General features: G+C 33.0%; 1 protein-coding gene across 1 annotated transcript in view; it reads right to left on the bottom strand.

Annotated features, from left to right (window-relative positions):
• MYO10 (myosin X) overlaps positions 1 to 23,028 on the bottom strand; it is a 203,916-nt gene that overhangs the window by 83,980 nt on the left and 96,908 nt on the right. The window contains exons 4-10 of the mRNA XM_074279100.1: positions 16,250 to 16,437; positions 10,451 to 10,585; positions 8,834 to 8,951; positions 8,105 to 8,213; positions 7,142 to 7,245; positions 1,245 to 1,374; positions 336 to 454 (exon numbers count right to left, since the gene is read on the bottom strand). Coding sequence (XP_074135201.1) covers positions 336 to 454; positions 1,245 to 1,374; positions 7,142 to 7,245; positions 8,105 to 8,213; positions 8,834 to 8,951; positions 10,451 to 10,585; positions 16,250 to 16,437 — 903 coding nt within the window. The remainder of the gene's footprint in view (positions 1 to 335; positions 455 to 1,244; positions 1,375 to 7,141; positions 7,246 to 8,104; positions 8,214 to 8,833; positions 8,952 to 10,450; positions 10,586 to 16,249; positions 16,438 to 23,028) is intronic.

The following is a 23,028-nucleotide window of genomic DNA, read 5'->3' as shown; positions in this document are numbered from 1 at the left end:
TCTATTTAATTGGTATTATTATCTATTTAATTGGTATTATTATCTATTTAATTGGTACGTATATCAATACGTATATCAATCAATCTCATCAGATCCATTCTCAAATTTGCCAGTGGATGGATTATGCTTCAAAAGTGTATAACTTGGTACTCTGGAAACTACTATACCGATCTCAACTCATATCTTTCCAATTTCTGAGACTCTTATCCGATGTTCCCCAGTGCCCTCATGCTCCCTTCTCCTTCCAAACTTTATCTTTTCTAAAGCTTCCACAGTCTTCCTTTTATTTCATAAATTAACCAAGGGAAAACTCAGTAGCATTTGCTAAGAATTACTTGTTGTATGTTGAGAGGTGTTAAGATCTCTTCTCCTCGGAGTATCATTGATCTTTGTGTCAAGGCATCAGTTAGCTGTGTTGAGTCCAATCCTAGTAATTCTGCAGATCTACCAAGAGCTGACAAAACAAAGAAAAAACAAATAAATAAAAGATAAGCAAAATTCGGATTATGTTTATACAAAAAATAGCAGGTGATTTCTTTGTGATCTGATTTGAGTCTACACCAGCATGTCCTTAAGTAAGTAATAATCTTTAAGTCATTTTCCTTAGAAATTACAGAATAGTGAAACAAGTAAGTATTCATATTGATGTAAGCAATTGTACTGAGTGAATGGAATGCTTGAAAAAAATCAAATTTCTCTCTTTGGGTTAGAATTATAAGTTTATCAGCTTAGACCACATAGGATCATAGTAGCCTATTAGAGATTAGAAGTGAATAGAAGAACCTTGATTCAAATCCAAATTCAAAATCTAGCCAAATCAGTTCTAGTGTGGAATTAGGACTAGTGTGGAAAGATAATGTTTGGATAAACAACGGAGAATGTTTTAATCTTATTGAAAAGGCAATGAATTTAAATTATTTTTTTAATTATAAAATTGGATTCTAAGATTGGATTGATAGATTATAGAATTCCCCTCCATAACTCATGCAAATTATTAAATAAGTTACTATCCCCTAAAAACCCATTCCTATAATTACAAATATTTATATATTTGACTAGTAATAGAGTAGAACTGGCTTTAAAGACCAGCTATTCTTGTTCCTGATCTTTCTATTTACAAATTCAGCAATATTTTCAGGATCCAAACTCTCTATATAGAAGTATGTTTCTTAATAGTTTAAAGAAAAAAAAAAAAAAAAAGAAAAAAAAAAAAAAAAGGGGGGGGGGAAGAGAAGAAACCTTACCTGTTTTAAAAGAAACTTGTGCTCCACCAGCAGTGATAAATTCTATGTTTCCAAGATGCAGAATACCAGCAAGAAGCCTAAGAACTTCCCGAACTTCTTCTTTGCTGAATTGCATTACTTCCATTGCAGTCTAGAAGGGGGAAAAATGCCCATCTAATTAAATTGAAGAACTAGAAAAACTGTCATAATCTAATGATGTGCATTATGCATTAAGATCTATACATCGAAGCAAAAAGACTGACTTTTCTTTGCCATGAAGCAATACATTCCTAGGTCACAAATCACAGATACCCAAAAAAAGGGCAGATCAGAAGAAGGAGGGAGGGAGAGATGAAGAGGGGAAGAGGAGGGGTAGAGAGGGAGAGGAAGGTATATTATATAATGGCCAGAAAACAAAACGGTATAAAGCCATGTTATTTACTTTTTTTTCTTAATTTTTGAGACCTGTATTAAGTTACTATGACCCAAAGTGGAAAGGCAAAAAACAAAACATACAAATCAACAATTTTTTTTGGTCTTTTCCAAAGTACAATAGCATAAATGTTATTTTTACTATATAGCATGAATATCAAACAAATTCAGGTATAGAGAACTCCATTTACATATTTCAGTAAGAAAATTAGTAGCTATTCTCAGGGTACTAAACAGAAAGCAGGTGGATTAGAAAAATTATCAGTCTCCAGATTTTTGCTCTTTGAGAAAGAAATTTAAAAAGCCACTATCAGTAAAAGAAAATTAGTTCTATTTTTCTACACACTATAATTCCAGATACTAGACACTAAAATGTAATCATTTTAAGAAATTAATAAAGTGCTATTTTCATCATATATGGGTGCTGAAAACAAATATGCCCAAGGTTCAGAGGGAACAGAGAAGCATTAGTGGGAGATCAAAATACTGAAAAATCAACGCATTTATGCATAAATATTTTAATAGTCTTAGTAATTTAGGCAGAGTATGCCAGTGTTATAAAATAAATTTTTTGTGCATAAATGATTTTATATTTTAGTAAGTTACCAGTATTTTAAAATTTAAATCGGTCTGAAACACTAAAATGTTCTATTGATATGAATTTAAGTCAATGATGAAGATAGCAGAATTCAAAATGTATGAGCAAACAAATACAAATGAAAAAAGTAGGATTCTTAATTGTAACATATTTTAGAATATTGACACAATATATAGAGCTAAAAGACACCTTTGTAAGCTGACATTTAAAATAATTAGTAATTATGTTCCATTAAAAACAAATAGGCAATTTAAGTCTTCACTGGGTGCACAGTATTACACAAGGCAGCAATTTCTATAATCTAATTTCAATTGATAAGATGGACTACAATGAATTCATATATTCAAACATTTATTAAGTATCTACTTATGTGCAATATCCTGTTGAATATCAATTCTTTATATGTGAAATGTTCAAAGAAAAATATTTTTGTTTTAATATATACATTTGATTCTTTTGTTAAATAATATTTTTAAAAATCAAGATTGCTAAATTACTGTAAAAGGACTTTATAAAGTATTATTATATGATTAGAAAAGATGGGTAAAACCAGGATGGAGAGGAGAGTGGCAGGAACCTATACAAAAAATTGCTCCACTTCAAAAACTCCTCTAAAGAGAGCTAGAAAATGCAGCAGAATCCTAATGGGGAACTCTAAAAGAAATAACAGTAAATCATTTGTTGGGCTCAGCTGACAAGTGTGTAGACACTGAAGGCAGGCTTCTGTAAGCATTCTAGTACTCAGAGTCCTAATCCATACTGGGGCACTGAGATGGGGACAGGTGCAAGCTGGATGCTCGGGGCAGACTGAGAAGAGGACCTGTGTTCTCAGGTAGATGGCCCTGGGCAGTGTACCAAGAAAGGAGAAGAATCAGAAGGCAGTAAGTAGGGGCAGCTGTGTGGCTCAGACCCAAATCTCATTTAAAGCATCTGAGCCTGCTTGCAGAGGAATAAACAAAGCAAGAATCTCATAGTAAAAAAATGGCTAAAATTCTCCCATTTTGAACTAACAAAGCTTTCTAGCTGACTGACATGAGTCTTGTAGCTATTGCTCTTACACAGACCCAAGCACAGGTCATAAAACTGCAAAATTCATAACAGAAAGGAGCGTGTGGGAAGGATAAGGAGAGAAGCATTCATACATTGCCCTACATTAGACCACTTTGCAAGCACTGAAAGCTAGCAGGTCCCCAGTCTTAACACATTCAAGAAAACAGTAAAAGGACCAGGCTTTTGTACTAGAGCCTAGTCCCAACATCAAACCTAAGGTTAGGAAGTAGGCTGGAAGAATGGGCCAAACAAACCCCAAATAAACAAAACTCCAGAATGAAAGACTATAAAACATCCACAAGTAGATGGCTGGGGCACAAATGCAATTAGAATGACTGGAAGAGATAAAGTTTTTTTTATTTTTTGCTTTGTTTTGTTTGTGTGTTTGTGTGTGTGTGTGTGTGTGTGTGTGTGTGTGTGTGTGTGTGTGTGTGTGTGTGTGTGTGTGTGTTTGGACAAATAGACTTAAGAGTGTTTGAGGGGAAAAAAAAGAAAATAAATGAGAGTTCTGAAAAAAAGGTACAAACCACTGCTCAAACAACCAATTCCTTGAAAATTTGAACATAATGGAGAATGGAAAATAAGCTTAATTAGAATGGAGTTAAATTCTATGTGGTAACAAGAAATATTAAAACAAAAGTCAAAACACTGAAAAAGTTAAAAAAAATCTGCTATCTCACAAAAAAAATCAAATAACCTAGAAAATAGCTTAAGAAGAAAAAATTCAAGAATCATTAGATTGTCAACGCAATGATCAAAAAAAGGAATCTAGGTATAACACTTTAAGAAATCTGCCATCTTTTCAAAAATTCAGTGATTCAAAGCAATTCTATTAGACTAGGCACAGAAAATGCCATTCATACTGTCAGAAATAACTATGGAGATTGAGTAAGGATCAAAGCATAGTAGCTTTACATTTTGGGGGTTTGTTTCTTTTTTTCTTTCTTATTTTTTTCCCCTTTGAGCCCGATTTTTCTTCCATAACATGACAAATATGGAAACATGTTTAAAAGTACTGCACATATTTAACCTATGTAAGATTATTTGCTGACTTGGGGAAGGTAGTAGAAAATTTTGGAACATAAAGTTTTACAAAAATGAATGTCGAAAACTTGTAAAGATAAGTATATATGTATTTGAAAAAATAAAATACTATTCAAAATTAAAAAAAAAAGAAATAAAACTGCCATCTCTTAGAACCAGAAAGGAAAGTAGAAATAGAAAAGAATTATAGTCTCCTACTAAGACAAAATTCCAAATGAAAATGAGAGCTAATATCCAGAGATTCAAGGTCAAAGAAAAATTTTTGCAAGTAGTTAGAAATAAAGAATTCAAATACCAAAGAATAGCAGTTGGGATTACACACAAACTAGTAATTATCACTATAAAGAAATGGCTTAATTTGAAATGCGATATTCCAGAAGACAAATGATAACAAGAAATAAACATAACATTACAGAGAAATGAATATAACACTAAAGGGAAAAATTTAATGAAATAACATACTTTTAAGCAATTATGAAAAGGCCAAAATTGTGAAAAAAAACTTTGAAGATCAAGAGTGAAGATCAAAGAGTGAAGAGAAAAATGAAAAAGTAAACATAAACGAACAATTATAAAGGGCTAAACATAAATAACTTGCTTATGTTAAAATATGGGAAGCTGATACATGTATCCCCTCTCATTTCTATTATTATCAGAGGTCTAGAAGTGGTTCTATAATATATTGATGATCTGAAGAAAAGAGTGAAAAGATAGAGGAAGAAAAATACACTGAAGGTGGGGATGAAGAGAAAAGAGAAAGTACAGGGAAATTATCTCACATAATCAAGGTACAAGTAGACATCTATACCAAGGTAAAGGAGAATGGCTGACCATTGTACCTATTGTAACTATTACACACATAAAGAGTTGGGAGCAGAAATTAATTTAAACAGAGGTTGAGGGAAAAGCCAGAAAGGAGGAGAGGATTACAAGGAGAATAAATTTTGGAAAGGACTCATCCTAAGCCACACAAGCTCTAATAAACTTTATATAAGTGTTATATATTAACTATTTTAGCTACTAATATTTTACCTCAAATAGATCAAGATTTTGAGAACTAAATTACTTAAATGAAAAAAACAAAATGTTAATGGCCTAAATAGACAATGCCAGATAAGTCACAGTCTATAAGAACATATCATATTATTCACTATTTTAAATTCCTTTTGTTAACTAAAAGTAAATTACTTATGATTCCACTGAAACCTGTGCTTTTCTTGCTCTAACATGCACCCTAGTGGTCATAGAGAAAATTGGTTACTTGGATGAAAGGAAAAGGAAAAGAATGGGTTGAAATTAAGATGGCACTATATTTATACAACAACCTGTCTTTTAGATCAGGTATCAATAATATAGCAGCACCTACAACATTGCCAAATGCATGGTCAGAACTTGATTAAAATGTAATTTGAAAGTATTTCAAAAAATAAATACAATAAAAGTTTAAAATGTAAAAAAAATTTATTTTATATATATGTGTGTGTGTGTGTGTGTGTGTGTGTGTGTGTGTGTGTGTGTGTGTGTGTGTGGCCCACAGAGACACATTATTAGTGTTCCCTCCTTGAATTCCCTACCTGAACTTTAGAATAAAATACTGTTTTTGATCAAAGCATCAAAGTATTTCTTGATGTAAGTAACATAGCAACCTCACCCTTTGATTTACAAGACCTTAGATTTGTAGCTATAGGAACCTATATAGGAACCTAACAGGCAAAGACTATTCATTTATTTTATCATTAAGGAAATTGAGGCACAAAATGATCATGTAATTTATTTATTTAGCACATGTATGTGTGTGTGTGTGTGTGTGTGTGTGTGTGTGTGTGTGTGTGTATAAAATCACCAAAAAGAGTCCCAGTTTCCTTATGTCTTCTCAAAACGTGATCTCTTACAAAGATATAGAAGCAAGGTGATTGGTAATGGTGCTATCTATAACAGGAGGCATAAATTAAATAAAATAGATAATGATTAAAGACTATTTAAAACATACTAAATCATACATCACATGTATCAGGCATTGATGATATATGCATTTTAGAATGTTTAAGAACAGAAAGGTATCACTGTAGCAGAACTAGCCAGTAGTCTTGAAAAATCTTGAAAGACAGGATAACTTGAAACCCAGGGTGTCTTGATTTCAAGGTAAAGGCAAAGACTATGTCCATATTAGGGAAATCTAGGAAACTTCAGACCAGTAAGCTTAAGATCCAAACCCCAGTAGAAAAAGCAAGTCATTTGTTAACACTCAGACTTTAAGATGCAATCAAAAATGAATTGAAGTATGGTTTTTATAGTTAGAAATCTTCAAATAAATCAAATAAAATATTAACATGCTTGTCTAGAGAGGTTCAAGAATCCCTCCTTCAATATGGTGCTGAGTAAAAGAGTGTTGGTCTTCTATCCAAGTCTTAAGAATCACTACTTATTAATAACCCTGTGATAAGAATAATTTAACTTCTCTGTAAATTATATTTGGGGGGGGGAGAGAAAAATATTTGTACCACTTAACTGATTGTGAGGAAAACATACTGTCAATTGCAAAGAACTATGAAAATATGAATATTATTATTAAAACAGTTCATTATCTCTCAAGATTCCTTTTGATTCTTGCTTTTAATGCCAGTAAAAAATTATCCAGTCTTTGAAAGCAATTTTAAAGCAAAAGAAAAGAAAAAAGGGGAAATACTGCCTTTGAATGCTCTTTGATTAGTTATTATTTTCAGGTTTTTTTCTGAGGTAACTGACAGTACACTGTACCAGAAAGTAATTAATTATTTTTAGGAAAATAACTTACAATGACATCCTTGAAGGATTCTTTATCATTGATTGTCGCATCTGCTACACATCCAGATTGATTCAAGTAGTGGTAATGTTCTGGCATAGATAAATAAAATTCTTCTACAATATAAAAAGAGAATATTAAGTCCACATTTTGTTATAATTCAGTTGATTATCTTGGGGAATAACACAACACAAAAGGTTTTCCTTCTGAAATTAAAAAAAGAACTAAGTAAATCTCACTACCATCTCCTCTTCATGGAAATAACTATGATTTGGGCTAAGTGTATTTTTATAAATCAAGATAGTGGAAGATGTTAAAAATAGTAGTAAAACCAAGTATGTACCATGCACTGCACTAAGTTCTGGGGATACAGAGAAACTTCAAAGAACTTATATAGGGAAAAGAACATGATATAGAAACCAAAATACCAAATCTATATAAAGTAATTACTGGGGAAAATGGTACAAGCTACTAAGGGAAGAAAAGGAGCAGGGGGAAATGTCTTCAGTAAACTATGAAAGGAAGCTAGATATTTTAATGATAGAAATAAATCCAGGCATTGGGTGTAGCTTGAATAAAAATGTAGAGTTATAAGATGTAATATCCTGAATGGGGAAAAACATTAAATAAATTATTAGAGAATTAGAGAGTTTCCTTTTTGTTCCTGTAAATGTTGGAAAGCATATTATTCATATATTATGCCAAAAAAATTTCCATTTCAGTTTTCAAAAACATCCTCTGAATTATATACACAAAGTCAAAAGCCAAGGAGATTCCAGATTTTCTTTCTTCTCTTTACATTATTTGGCACTTCAGTAAATTCAATTTTCCATTTATCCTCAAATAACAACTTATTTCTCTATGAACACATTTCATAAAGCTTTCTCCATAGTTCTTCCATGGTTATTGATTTTTTTTTTTAAAAATAAAAAATAGGTTACCAACACATGTGTACCTACTGTTTCTATCACTCACCTTTCTCTTCATTCTCAAGTCCTGCCAGCAGTGCATAGAATATGTGATAATTCCTCTCCCCTGGATTCTGTCTCACCACTCGGTTCTGTGAGAATATATCAAATTTACACTATTTTCCCCTTGTTAATTTTCACAAATTGGCAATCTTCCCCCCCAAAACCCCACCCACAAAAAATCACCCAACAACAAAGCAAACTGAACCAAAAATACTTACTTTTTCTAATAAATCTTCATTTAGAAAAAAAAATCCAAGTCAAGAAAAATCAAGAATTTTAAACTAGTTTTAGTCACAATCTTCTCTTTATTTTCCTTCAACATAGCCTCCCTGACATTTTGTTTTGCCAAAATACAAATGAAACTAAAATAAGACTTGCTCATCCAGATTTAATTACAAACATGCTATGTATTAGAAAGTCAGAAGTCAAATTATGTGACAATAGATTTCAACCACCTATGTTTTTATGGTCAATTATGACCAGAGAGTTTAAGATAATGACACTAGCTACCAGAACTTTCCAAAGAACAATTTGTTCTTAACCATGTGCTCTAATTAAGTAGTTCAATTCTGCTTACTCTTGAATCAACCATTTAAAATAGATCCAGGAAAATAATATTTCTCTTTATTTTCCCCCTTCCATTACAACGACAATCTAACATCAGCAGCAGGTCCTTCCTACTTATCAAGGTTAAATAGAGAAGAAATGAAAAGGAAAACAGGATACAATCTACAATTCTTCCTCCTTGAATATTTCCCTTCTCGCAGATGTTCAGCTGAATAAACTTCCCAAAACGACTGGAGTTGTTGTTGTAAACAGTCTTTGCATTACCAAAAGCTTCCATAATTGGGCTGTGGAATGAAAGGGTGGCAAAAAGGGTCAATTAGGAAGCAGTAAAAACTACAAAATCATTTCTCCCCAAAATAGCATCTCTACAGAAACCAGGAATAAATTATTACCCCTACCACAGGTGCTACATCCTTTTATTCTTTAGCTAAACCTAGAACATTCCTCAACATAACAAATATTTGTTTTTTTTTTTTCTTTTTTGGTATGGATCTATGAAGCCAGCATTAAGGAATTCTCCATGTAGAAACTCCCTTCACTAATACTGATGATAACTTGCCTACAATTTGGTCTTACCCATGTGAGGCACTTAGAAGTGATCATACTGCTGGTGTCAGAAACAAGATCTGAAGCTATTTATCAACCTCCAAAGAGAGAACTCTATACAACTTAAAATGTTACTTCTCAATGAATATTCTTAGTTTGAGAAATAAGGTGATTAAACCGTATTTATAATGAGAATAATTTTGACTGAAAAATTATTATAGCTTGAGTAGTTATGAACAATTCAAAATGGACATTTGCTTTCTGTGTCAATTAGCATGAACCTATACCTACAAATAAAGAAAACAACAGAGTAGGCAAATTATTTTTAATGGAAATTTTTTTTAATGGAAATTGACAGTATAAATCACCTCTAAAATTCTGATATGAGCTACTATAAGATGCTTCAATGTTGATACTGCTAAACAAAAAATTATTTATTTCTTCATAAACCCAAGTATTTTATGAGAATGTGTTGGCTACTTCCACCTTGTTAGAACTCACACAAATTACAGAACATATAATATAAACATACAAAAATATAATTATATATACATGCACTACAAAGTATAATGATAAAGTTCAATAATAGAGGTACAGAAGAATAAAATCCAAAAATATCACTGGCTTGGGGTATCTGTAAAGTCTTTATGAGGGAGACAGGATAGGTAGGAATTAGATGTGTGTAGAATGAGCCGTTTTTATTTCTATGTATATATAGAAAGCTAATAAGTGCACTTGTTTTGCCTGACTGAATATCTGTTACAAGGAATTTGCTGTTCTTTTCTCCTTTCCTTCCCAATATGGTAGAAGTAAGAGAAAATAGATTTCTATTTATTTGTATTTTAAATTAAAAAACAAAGGAGGGTAGGGAAGTTGCAGATGTGGAATGCTGCCAATACTTTCAGATGAAGTCCTATACAATAGTTACTGCTTTTCAGATCAGAAGCTCACAATTATTAATGCTTCTAATACACATGGTATAGGATTATAAAAACCTGTCTTTCTATTAGTATCTATCAGTGTCTTCTTCATATGGTTGGTTGCTCAGTGATTGCAATTTTTATTTATTAATCCATCTTATTCTCCTTGAAATGCTAAAGGAACCGTGTTGGTAGTTCATACAGGAGCAACTATAACAAAAGTAACTTGTCTTTCTAATAAAAGGATTAGGAGACAATTCTCAAAATTGTAAAGCACTTGATATTACAAGCATAGAATAATTAAGTTAAAATAATACCTGCTTTCAAGAATAGCTTGCTCTACACAGGCTGTCTTTTCCTTTATTGATAATTCCAAAGAGTGCTGACTGATGGCAGACAGGAACTTGAGGATTAGCTTAGTGCTCTCAGTTTTACCTGCCCCACTTTCCCCACTGAAAGACAAAATAAATATAAGGCAAGATAAGGTATTATATTAATAATCATCATTTTTAAAAATTGGGTGATTGTTCCAATATAATAGTGATAAGTAGTAAAATACTTTCTATAATTAGCAATATAGTTCCTATCATTATTTGTATTGCCTTTTATGGCTAAGAAATTAGTTACTATCTTACACTCCCTCTGTCCTATTTCCTTGCCCCCTGTTTGTTTATAAATTTAGAGGATTTATATAACCATCTTATAGAACCATTTATATAACCTATCAACCTATTCCCGTTGAGAGTAGGGTTCTAGAACTACTAATCCTCCTTCTTCCTCTAATTCCTCTATGTCACTTCTTCATCTCAAATCTCATTTCTATAACATAATCACTCTTTTTACCTTTCCCTTAATAATTTTGCTTTTTAGAATTATATCACATTCAGCTCTATCCCAACCTTTCTTTCCAACTACCCAATTACCAATGACAATCTTAAAATTACCTGTATTGGTACATTTCTATTTTGTCTTTGTTGAGTCTCTTGTAATTATTCTTTGATGCTTACCTTGTATTTCTGCTGGAATCAAATTGTCAAATTTTCTATTAAGTTTAGGTCTTTTTGCAACAAAAATCCTTTAAGTCCCCCCCCCATTCAGGATTAAGCTAAACTTTGCTGGCTTTTTGGCTTCAAGAGCATCTTTTGCTCTTTAATACATAAGGTTCCACAACTTGTTTTTTAATGTTGCTAATGCTAGGTCTTATGTGATTCTAATTGTGACTCCACTGTACTTGAATTATTTTTTTCTTTTTACTTGTAGTGTTTTCTCCTACATTTGGGGGTTTCACAATTTGGCTATGATGTTCCTATAGGTTTCCTACTAGGATCTCTTTCAGGTGATAATTGGTGAATTTCTTCTATTTTTCTATTTTTACTTTCCCCTCTAGTTATAACACTTCAGGACAATTTTCTTTAATCATTTCTTCTATCAAGATTCTTTTTTTTTTTAATTTTAGTTTTCAGATAATCCTATTAAACTTCCTGAGCCATGACATGCTGCTTCTGGCTTCAAACCTAACAACTCCACCTTCCTCTAAGTGCCCAGTCAGTAGTCTGCCTGCCCCACTGTTTCTGTACTTATTACATATGTACTGGTTCTTGCTCAAGTATATGTTTCAACAGCACAGCTGGGGGCCTGATATCCCTTATCAACCTTGAGGTTCCCTCAGTCTTCCCAAACTCAGAAACCTGACTCCACATTGTCTGAGAACTGATATTTTCTGTGGCTGGGGCTGAGATTACCTCCCAATCCAATAAGGCTTGGGACTCACTGCTTATGGTTTCAGTGGAACTATCCTGTTTGGTATTCACATTTCATAGGGACCAAACCCTCATCCCTCTGCTTTTCTTCAGATCATCCCTGATTGTCCCAGGAGGACTACTTTTCTGCCTCAACTGCTGTTTGTTTTTAACCACATTCTACATTTGTCCTGAGGTACTATTCTGTTTACTCTGTGAAGGAGAGAAAGTTCTGAAGAGCTTGGAATTTTTTGACCTGTCGCTTTCCCAGAATCCTTTCCCAATAATTTTATTATTTGTATTTTAATTAAACATTATTATTTTTAAAATTAAAATCATAAATTAGAAATGAACTCCATAGAAGACACCAGCATGAAAGTAGACCAGGAGGGTCTTTTCCCCTACTTTTCCCCTAAGGAGATCGTTTCTTAAGTCTTAAGTCCCAAATAGAAAGGACACAGAAAAGCTTTGAAACAAACAGGAAAAAGAAAACAGGGCTGGCCTTACCTAAGATACCTTTCAAATACAAAATGTCTCAATCAGTACAGTCTAGAAATCAATTCTAGAATAATTTTTGCTATTTCTGCTAAAGACAAAATTCTCTCCATAAAGTCTTTAGCCCAATCTAGACTTAGAATTCTACTTAGTTAATATGTGCAAGTTAGTTGCAATAGAGTTAAAATATAGTCTAGGGTGTTTGTAGTTTCAAACTCTTCTGCATCGCCCTCTCAACTTCTTCTAGCAGTTGCACAGGAAATATATTGTTCAGTAACTAGTGACTTCCCAACAGAACTTCCAACACAAATATCTGTTATTGTTTAGTCAGGTCCAACTGCCATTTTCCTTGGCAGAAATATCGAGAGTGTTTAACCATTTCCTTCTCTGGCTCTGAGACAATTAAGGTCAAGTGAGTTGCCCCAGGTCACACAGGTAGTAAATGTCTGAGACTGGATTTTAACTTTGTCCTCCTAACTCCAGACCTAGAGCTACATCCATTGAGCCACCTAGCTGCCCCAACAACACAAAAATTTTTGGCAACTAAGTAAGTTCTGGACTTTCCCAATTATGTAGAATAATCACTCAGCTGCTGACTAGTTATGCAGTGCCTTGTTGCATATGCTACATACATAAATACAGACACATTTACAGGTCATCTTGGCAGGACAGAAAGGGCAATACTCCAAAATGTTTAAAAATGTGGAAAAAGAGAATAAGGGGAAGAAACACTCATTATAGAAGCTGATCTTTTAGCTCTTAACTTTTTCTTTGATGAAACTGCTATATTCTTGCTCACTTTAATTATGAATGTACTTATTTGCATACATGTAGTATCCTCTAAACAAAATGTTAACTCTCTTGAGGAAAAGAACTGTTTCATTTTGGGTGTTTTGCCCAAATATTATATTATATGATATGATTGTTCAAGTTATTTTATCTTTCTAAGCTCTCAGTTTACTCATCTGTAAAATAAGGATACTGGATTAGACACTAATCAACACTAATCAGGCACTTTTTACTTTGACTAATCAGTCTTTAATACAAAAAAATTAAATAAAGTCTATGATACATATGAGGTATGTGAGAAATAAGGTGAAAGATGGCATCTTTTAAAGTAACAAAACAGAATAAGTCCACAAGAGGGCACTTTATGCTCAAGAAAATCTAAATGGAAACTACAATGTTTCCACTTTAATAGATTTTCTTTTTCCTTCTCAAATGTTCTAGCAAAAACTCAAAAAAGACATTTTTATTAATAAGTAAATTATCTTATTTTAAAATCTCTCCTGAATCTGAAAATTTGCTGCAGCTTATAATGTTATTATAATATATATTATAATTATAATGTTCATATTTGCTTAATACAATAAAGGCTTTCCATACAATATTTTAATTATACATTAATACATACATTAATCACATTCTTATTTTCCCTCTACAACTCCAAAGATACTGTCAGGCTTGTGGCTTCTCATTTTTTTCCTACTGAAGTCAATAATTAGTTATTAATTTGTAGTATTTAACAGCCCAAGAAACTGAAATAAAATTGTAATACAAAAAGCTCAGAACCTATAATCAGGAAAACCTGGATTTAAATTATCACTTAACTGTATGGCCTTGGCTACTTCATGACTCTTAAGTTTGTCTCATTGACAAATAAGCTGTCTGTAAAGTAAACTGTCTCACTGAGACAGCTAAATCCTCTAATTTGGAACAATGCTAGGCTTGGATTCCAGAAGGTCCATGTTTGACTCTTGTCTCAAACACTTCTCAAACACTTCACTACCTGTGTGATAATGGGCTAAGACTTTCACCTCATCTGTAAAATGAGGATAAAGAGAGCAAGTGTTGTTTGCCTGTCTTAAAACTCATCTGGAAGTAGTACAGTTCTCTAGCAACTCTTTTACAAGCACACTTTAGCAAATGCTATATTCTCTGTTTCTACAAGTACTTTGGACTCCACATGAGAAGTTCATTCTTCAACACTATGGAATAGGATTCAGTACAGGGCAAAAACTACCTTGAAACTAAGCCAAGGGATTTTGGTTGCTTTGGACCCCGAGGACAGAATTAACATGAGGCTCCAATATAAATAATTGAAATTAAACTTTGATGTCATAAGATATAATAAAAGAAGAAATTTAGATCTGTCCAGGGGGTGGAAGTGGGGGAGGTAGTATAGGAAGAGTCTGGTGGTTATTTTTCAAAAGAGAATAGCATTATGAGATTTTTAAGGAAATGCATTTTAATTACTTTCAACTATAAGAAGCAACTTACTTTTCATGAAATTTTCCAAAAGAGCTTATATGCTAAAATCTTTCCTTCCTCCCTCTAAATTAGATCTCATAATAATCATTAACAAATGCTTTTTTTCAGTCTGTGATTTTCATTAGTATATGCTTAGTAAACCTTTTTTTCATGGTAAATACAAAGTTGAAAGGCAGCACAGTATGGTATAAGGAGAGCAATGGAATCTAGATTATTTTGGGCTTGAGTTTTGTCCCTGACCACTGGCTGTTGTATTGATCTGCATTGGTTGAGGGAGTTTCCTTTCCATAATGACCTTTCTTTTGGTCTGCATTTTTGATATCATTGGCATAATAGGGATTCTCACCCACAGAGACCTACAACTATTCTGAAACTTGAGAGTCTTAGAAAATTAGCTAGTGCATTTAAAGATTAACTGATTTACCTTAGCCATCAGGTTTGGTCTTGAACCCAGTCTATTTTACTAGTAAGCCAAATCTTCCCTTCACATTTCAGAATCATAATAATTTAGGTTATTATAAATCCTAAAATCATAGAATCCTATTTAGTGAAGTATTATTGCATTGATGAGACACACTGACCAAATACTTAAATACATGCCATTTTGATTCAACTTTGGCAGTAAAATAGAATAAAATATTTTACTACTTTGGTAGTAAAAGAGAAAGACCTTAGGACAACACTGTTCAGTAGTAAGAAGAGGAGACAACTTCTGACTACAAAGCTAGATTGTAAGTTATTGAGTTGGTTTCACTAGCTGAAAAGAGATGAGAGGAAGTTCCATGGATGAGACAAGGAAACCAAAAATAGCTAAATCAATGTGTGTTTTTGGCAATCTGAGTGCTAAATGACTTTCATTCTGTTCTTCTGCCTGGGCATAGTAGAGCTGCCAAAAAAATCAATAGGAGACAAGTATATGTATCAGGGAAAAAGTTGGCTCTATAAGTGTGAAACAGTTTCAACTTGGAAGTGCTAAGGGAATAATAGTATTGAAGACAATAAATGTAATACTATTCAAATCCTCTTAAGATTAAAGAGTAATTAAAGTCAAACAATGGAAGAAATATGGTAGAATAATAATCTTTAGTTAAATTAGTTTAAATAACTAACAAGTTGTAGATGTTTCTTCCTAAGTGAGTTCCCAAAATATCTTAGAGTTACAATTTTCAAGCCTAATAAAAAACTGATCATCATACTGTTCAAAAAGACATGGTCAAGTTTGAAAGAGGGGGGGGAAAAGGCATTTGTAATGAAAGGAAGTTAAAATTCAAAAGGCAATAGTATGTGGGTGTAAAATATTTTTCCATCAAATTACTCTTAAGAATATGTAAAAATATATAAAGCATGTTTTCCTTCCCAGGATAATTGGAGCATGCAGTAACACTGCATTCTCAGAGACACAACAATTAAAGATAATTATAAAAAAATATACAAGTAGTAATTTTTGGCTAACTTGATTTCATTCTTTTTCTGATTTCTGATTTCATTCTTTCCTGTCAATCCCTTCCCAAGTCTTTGGCCCTTTTCCCCAGTCTACATTATGAAGATGCTCTCACATTATTCTAAGGCATACAAGCAGAATGATGAATTATTAAAATCACATCCATTTACCTGATGAGAACACACTGGTTGTCATGACGTTTCCATAGACAGCGATAACATTCATTAGCAACTGCAAAGATGTGAGGTGAAATCTCCCCCATGTGGTGCCTACTGTAATGCTCCATTGTTGACTGGTCATACAAGCCAGGAATGGTCTTGTAAGGATTCACCGAAGCAATAATGGAACCAATATAGGTCTGTAAATACATAGAAGGAGAAATACAAATGATTCACAGGCCTGCAGGTGACATATTTGCTTGAGCCTTCATGAATTTTTGTTCTCCCTTATTGAATTTATTTCTTAAGGCACAGAATAAGGTGACATATGTAAAACTTCAGAAAAGCATATCAGAAACAATTTAGCAACATAGCACCTCATCATACAAGTGAGATAGTGAATACACATAATCTAAATAATGAACTTTGTATAATAACTACTGGAAAAGTCTTTTGTATTAAAATTCACATAAGCATGACTCCCAAAGTAGCAACCCCTCAATAGAAATAATTACATAATAGTCAAAATGGAGTGGACATATTAAACATGATACCTCCAAGACATGGGAAGTTTGTGAATTGGAACTAGAGCTCAGGAGAGAGAATGAGATTGGATACATAGATCTGGGATCTCTACCAAGAGCATAACTGAATTTGTGGAAGTTGATGAGAGAACATACAGAGAGAGGAAAGAAGAGAGCCCAAAATAGATATTTGAGGTTACATCCACAGTTTCAGGGCAAAACATAGGTGATGAGCCAGCAAATAAAACTAAAAAGAAAGTGGGGTTCCCCCCCTTTGATCTGTTTCTTCTTTCACAACTGTGACTAATATGGAATATATTTTACATGACAGCAAATGTATAAATTATTCAAACTGTCTACTATCATCAGAAGAGAGGAATGCAGGAGAAAAATTTAGAACTTAAAATTTTGTAAAAATTAAGCTAAAAACTTTCTTGACATGTAACTAGGGGAAAAAGTAAAATAATATTAGAGGAAAAAATAAGAAGAATTACTAGGAAGGCAGAAGGACAAAGAGAAAGGCCACATTATAAAAACCCAGAGAGGCAGGAATATCCAGAAAGAGGGAGTTATGAAAAATATCTAATGTGAAGAAACAGTTTATTTTGAAGAATGTGGTTATACTTGATGGACTAGATTGCAAATGGTTGGGAAATGAGATAAAGAAGGAAATATGTAGGAAATAAGGAGACAGGAAAATAGCTGAAGAAGAACAAGTAATCAAGTGAGGATTTTTTAAGGGTAGGGGAGACACTGTGATATGTTTGGATGACACAGAGAAAGAGTCCACAAGAAGGGAGAGATTGAAGATTAAAGAATGAAGATGACTAGGGAAGTAATATGTTGGAAGAGAATCGAGGAGTTTGGTTTGGGTAGAAGGATTGAAGGTCAATACACCTTTTATCAAACACTGAAGTACAAGAAGAGAGAATAGTAGATAATATCATGGGATTCCAAATATAGAATAGGGAAGAGATGGAAGCTCTTTATTCGAACATCTTTTTATTCAGCAAAGTATGAGGCAGAGTCTTCTGCCAAGAACAAAGGGGTAGGGATAGTGTGGGAGGCTTAAGGAAAAAAAGGTCTGAAATAAACATTATGGTTCATGAAAAAGAAATGAAGTGGAGAAGATGACAATAATTGCCTTATTGCAATGATAACTAAGTTGAGATTAGGTAACAAACTTTAGAGGACAAAATCAATAAGGTTATGTAATATCCTCCAGAACTTTTCTGCAGTCCATATGGAGAAGGCAGATAATGGTGATGAGGGTGGAGGTAGAGGAAATAATCCAAGGTTAGAATTTGACAAGGTATGAGTAACGCCAAGACAAAAACATTAAAGAAGAAAAACCAAAAACACCCCTTTGTGCTTTTCCTGCCATGTCAAAAAATATAGAAAAAACATTTAATCTCTTTCCTAGAAAATAGTGACTTGCTTTCTTAGTCCTGTGGTAAATGGAATTTGTATTTCAGTTTGTCCAAATCTAATCTGCAATGAATGGAGTGTCTCCTCTCTCTAATTACAGCTTAAATAAATGAGGCTGGATATTTTTTAAACTATAGTTTAGCACATCAGCTTGGTAACAACTCCAGATATTATCCAACAATCATTTTTTTTTGTGGTACAATCTAAGATTATATATTCATGATACCTTAATTTTAAAATACTGGTTTGGTTTATTATATCTTTCCCAAGTTATGGTTTCTTTTCAAAAGACTTTCTTCTTTATAAGTTGCTATAATCAACATATCATGGCATGTTACCCATTTTATTTATTTAAAGAATAAATTCAATGATTCAGTTGAACAGATGACTGATGAAGGACAGACTGAAGCACACTTTTTCACTTTATATTTCTTGTTCATTTTTTGGTGCAAATCGCTAATATTGAAATATGTTGTATATGACTTCACATTTGTTTGCGCTACACATAGGTGAAAAAAGGGCTAAATAGAAGGAATTTAGAACTCAATTTTCCCCCCTGAATGTTAAAAATAAATAATTCAACTGAAATCACATTTTACTTGTCAATTCAAAACAAGCATTTGTTAAAGTGTGGAAGAGTGACAAGCTGCTGGAATGCATAGTGCCAGGTAGCTGAAAGGACAATAGACTAAGTGAGAAGAAAGCTGTGGGAGGAAGATTGAGTAGAAGTCTCATAATCCAAGTAGGAAATGATGAGGGTCTGGATCAGAACAGTGTTAGTATCAGGAGAAAGTAATATGAAGATATTACATTTGATCAAATATGGAGGGTGAAAGAAGATGAAGATTTTAAAATGACAACTAAATTGAAGAGCTGAGTGACCAGGAAGATGGTGCCCTTCTGGGATGATTCCTTGGAGAAAAAAATTATTTCAATTTTGGATGTCCATGGAATAACCAGACTGATGTAAGACTAGTACTCTGGAGACCTAAATAAATAAACTTGAGAATCATCAATAGTGATGACAATGAATCCATGGGAGCTGATATGATCACCATGAGTAAAAAGGAAGACAGAGGTCTCAGGTCAGTGGGGCAGGGGTGCACTTTTAGGCAGGGGTAAAGTCCAATAAGAAGAGGCAGGTGAAGAAGATAACAATGAGAGAAGATTACCAAATCTACAAAGAAAAGAGTATTAGAGAGAAGAAAACGGTTGACAATAAAAGGATGGAGAAAAGTCAAGAAGGCTATGAACTAAGAAAAGGAGATTAAGTTTGGCAATTAACAGTTCACTGATAACTCTGGAGGGAGTAGTTTTCATCAGTTGCTTGAGAAGATCAGACATTAGGTTGCAGAGTTAAGAAGAGTGTAAGATGAAAGGAAGTGGGGGAACCAATTGTAAATGGCCTCTCAAAAAAAAAATTAAGCCACAAAAATAAGAAAAGATACAGGATGAGAACAGAGATGTGAATGAAGATTTTGCTAAAGATGACGAGACGTGGACACGTTTAGAAGCAGCTAGTAAACAGGGAGAGTTCTATTACATATAAATTCATGCTATATTTGTTATTTAATGTTATTTAATGATTCAAGACACCATCTGACAATATATCAATAAAGGTTCTTCTCAAACAGGCATCTCTCACACATATTAAAAGTATATAATGTTCTACTAGGTAAAACTGTTCATTAAGTGTTTATGTATTTGTTACCTAGTAATAGATAATGGTGAGAGAGACATTTGTATTTCTGACAGTGTTTTTAAAACACAGCTAATAGAGTTCATCAAAATCACAAATATATTGTGTTCCACTGCTATCACACCATTGACTGTAAAGATTTTTGCAAAATGTAAAGCATAACAGAAACATAAGTTATAATTATAATTAAAATTATTTTATAGGCAACATTTCACAAATGATCTTTTTTTCCTTTTTATATCTAAGTTTGAATATCACACACTTATCATGATGTGTAGCACATCATTCAGATAACAATGTATTCAGTATTAACAAGGGCAGCTAGAAGGAGCAGTGGAAGGAGCACTGACCAGGGTAAACCTGACTTTAGACACTTAATAATTACTAGCTGTGACCCTGAGCAAGTCACTTAATCCCAATTGCCTCACCAATAAAAATAATAATTATTATCATTACAGATGTGAAGTGACTGGTCACAGAGCAATTCAGTATAAAGCAATAGCTTAAACCCTCAGGTCCTTTAATTAATGATTTAGTCATCAATGAACCCTTTATCACCATATCAAATGACCTTTCTCTTATCTTTACTCTCTGCAATTTATCTTGGCATAACATATTGTGGCTTATTCTCTTATTCTCTTCTGGATTCCCTCTTTTCTTGATTTCTAGAAATTAAGAGTCTCAGAATCCTTTTCTTTTATATACCCACCCACAGCCCAATTTGTGTATTAAACACTAATAACAAGTTTCATAAACTGTAGGAACTGAACTATTATTTTTGTATCCCAACCATAGACGAACACAATGCTTTTGACATAAGTTTTTAAAATAAATATCTCTTTAAGGTATTCAAAATGAATTCCCAAGGTCACATACACAGACAGACACACAGACAACCAGAATTGCCTTGTTTTCTGAGTTAGGTTTTGTTCACCTGCCTGGGGTTAATGAATCCATTACTGCCTGATCTGCTACCTCTGTTAAAGGCAATCATTTCTCAAGACCTTTTGGTATAGGTGACATGAGTAAATGTTGCTTAAAAGATTCTTATCTGACTTAAAATTTCCTGAAACATGAGTGTTCCATTTATGATACTAGAGAATCCTCTAGTTGGAAGAATCATATAGATGTAATTTGCTCAGTGTCTGATCTGCTGCATTATCTCCAATGAAATATAATACCTCATCATAAACTCCAGATGCCAGTGCTCAAAGATGGCTCCCTATTAAAAAGTCATTCTTAAAAGCAACAACAATAACAACAACAACAACAACAACAACAACAACAACAACAACAACTAGGATTTACCTAATAACTACTTAGTATTGTTTCATTTCCTTTTTGACTACATTTCCAACATGAAAACAAAAAACAATGTGCAGTGGAGCAGAGGGTAGAATTATTACCTTCCCTGACCTAGAGCATCTACACACTAACTTGAATATAATATCCTCTTATTCATTCATTCAATTTCTATTAGATAATTTTCTAAAGCAAACTAAAACTCATTGCCTTTAAAATTTTCTATTTTACTTAAGCCATAAGTTTTTCACTTTCTCCATTTGAAAATGGATGCCTATTCACTTATTACCCAGTATTTTCTCCTCTTTCTTTTCAATTTAAATATCTTTTCTGTTATATGCAATCTAGATGATTCTTAGAACTTACTTTTCAAATCAGAATGTGTACAAAGTCTCAAACAAATCACTTTACCTCTAAGAGTATGAGCTTCCTCTTTTGTAAAGTGAGAGGATTAAACTAGTGACCTGATTGCTAAGATCCCTTCCAACTCCAGTTCTGTAAATGGTAGATAAGGAGGAAGGGGAAGGAGGGAAGAAAGGAGAGAGAAAGGGAGAAAGGGAGAGAAGCAGGAAAGGAGGAAAGGAGAGAGGGAGGAAGGAAGAAAGTGGAAGGAAGGAAAAAGTAGAAAGAACACTGAAGAGGGTTTTATCATTTCCTTTTTTTGTTTTTTAATCATCACAGACTTTGGTATGGGGGAGGGGTCAATTCTACTGTCAATTTTCTTCAACTATTTTATTCAACTAAAGATAACATTTAGTTATTTTATGCACCTGTTAGACAACTTAATTTATTACACTAGGATTCCTTTTGCTGGTCTACATTAAACGCTGAAATCATTTGAAGTAATTTAATTTCATAATTGAATAATAAATGGCTAATACACTGAAGCATTACATCCAATCTGCAGGTAATTAGGGGATTATAGAGTAAACATGGGATACTGAAAAGACCTCTAGAGTTGAATTCTAGCTCTTTCTAGCTATTTGACATATTGGACAAGTTACCTAAATATATAAGCTTCAAGTTTTTTATTTGTAAAAAAGAGGATAGAACTGAAGTCTCTAGTAGGGATAAATAAGATAATGTATGTGCAGTATTAATTTTTATCAATACAAAAAGAAGCAAGGAAAAGAATTGCTTCATCTTTTTTATATCTTTCACTTCTATATCAGGTGTTCTTGCACATGGACACACATACACACAAGGTTTCAAAAATTAGTTTGTAATCCTATACCTTTTATTTGATGCATTTAAAAACATTCTGAGCCATTACCACACTGTCAAAAGGATCCATGACAAAAATAATCAAAAGCTCCTGCTTTGTATGATATGAACTGAATGGAGTTTCTTAATGAAAAGTAATGCTGAAAGGCAGTACTCATAACTACTAAAAGCTACCATAAGAGCATACTGAACCTAAGTGATGGAGAACATGATTTGGCAGTATATCCATTAAGTGACAAAATTAGATCATCATTCAATAAAAATATTTTACAAAAATAACTAATAAATAGCATTCATTTTGCCTATAGATTAACTGGATCCCAGAAGATTAAGTTATTAGAATAGTTAAGGAATTAGAAGTATTGAAAGAATTTTTAATAAGTAACTTCCCCATTAAATTTGAATAAATTTGGTAAAGGAAGAATATTGATGGATAAAGGGGAAAAAGTTATAAAAGAGGATGGGGAGTAAGAACAAAAAAAGATGGGAAAGAGGAATGGAGAAAATCATACTAACAGTTCCTGATTACCATCATCTTAAAGTGGTGGGGCAGAAGTGGCTGCTCAAGGGCACAAATGTTTGGTGAAATTTAAAAATACATATAGTCTGACAGA

Source organism: Sminthopsis crassicaudata, chromosome 1 (assembly GCF_048593235.1).
Source record: "Sminthopsis crassicaudata isolate SCR6 chromosome 1, ASM4859323v1, whole genome shotgun sequence".
In the NCBI taxonomy this organism is placed as follows: Eukaryota; Metazoa; Chordata; class Mammalia; order Dasyuromorphia; family Dasyuridae; genus Sminthopsis; species Sminthopsis crassicaudata.
The sequence above is the reverse complement of the archived record's forward strand: the minus strand, read 5'-3'. Positions and strand labels throughout refer to the sequence as shown.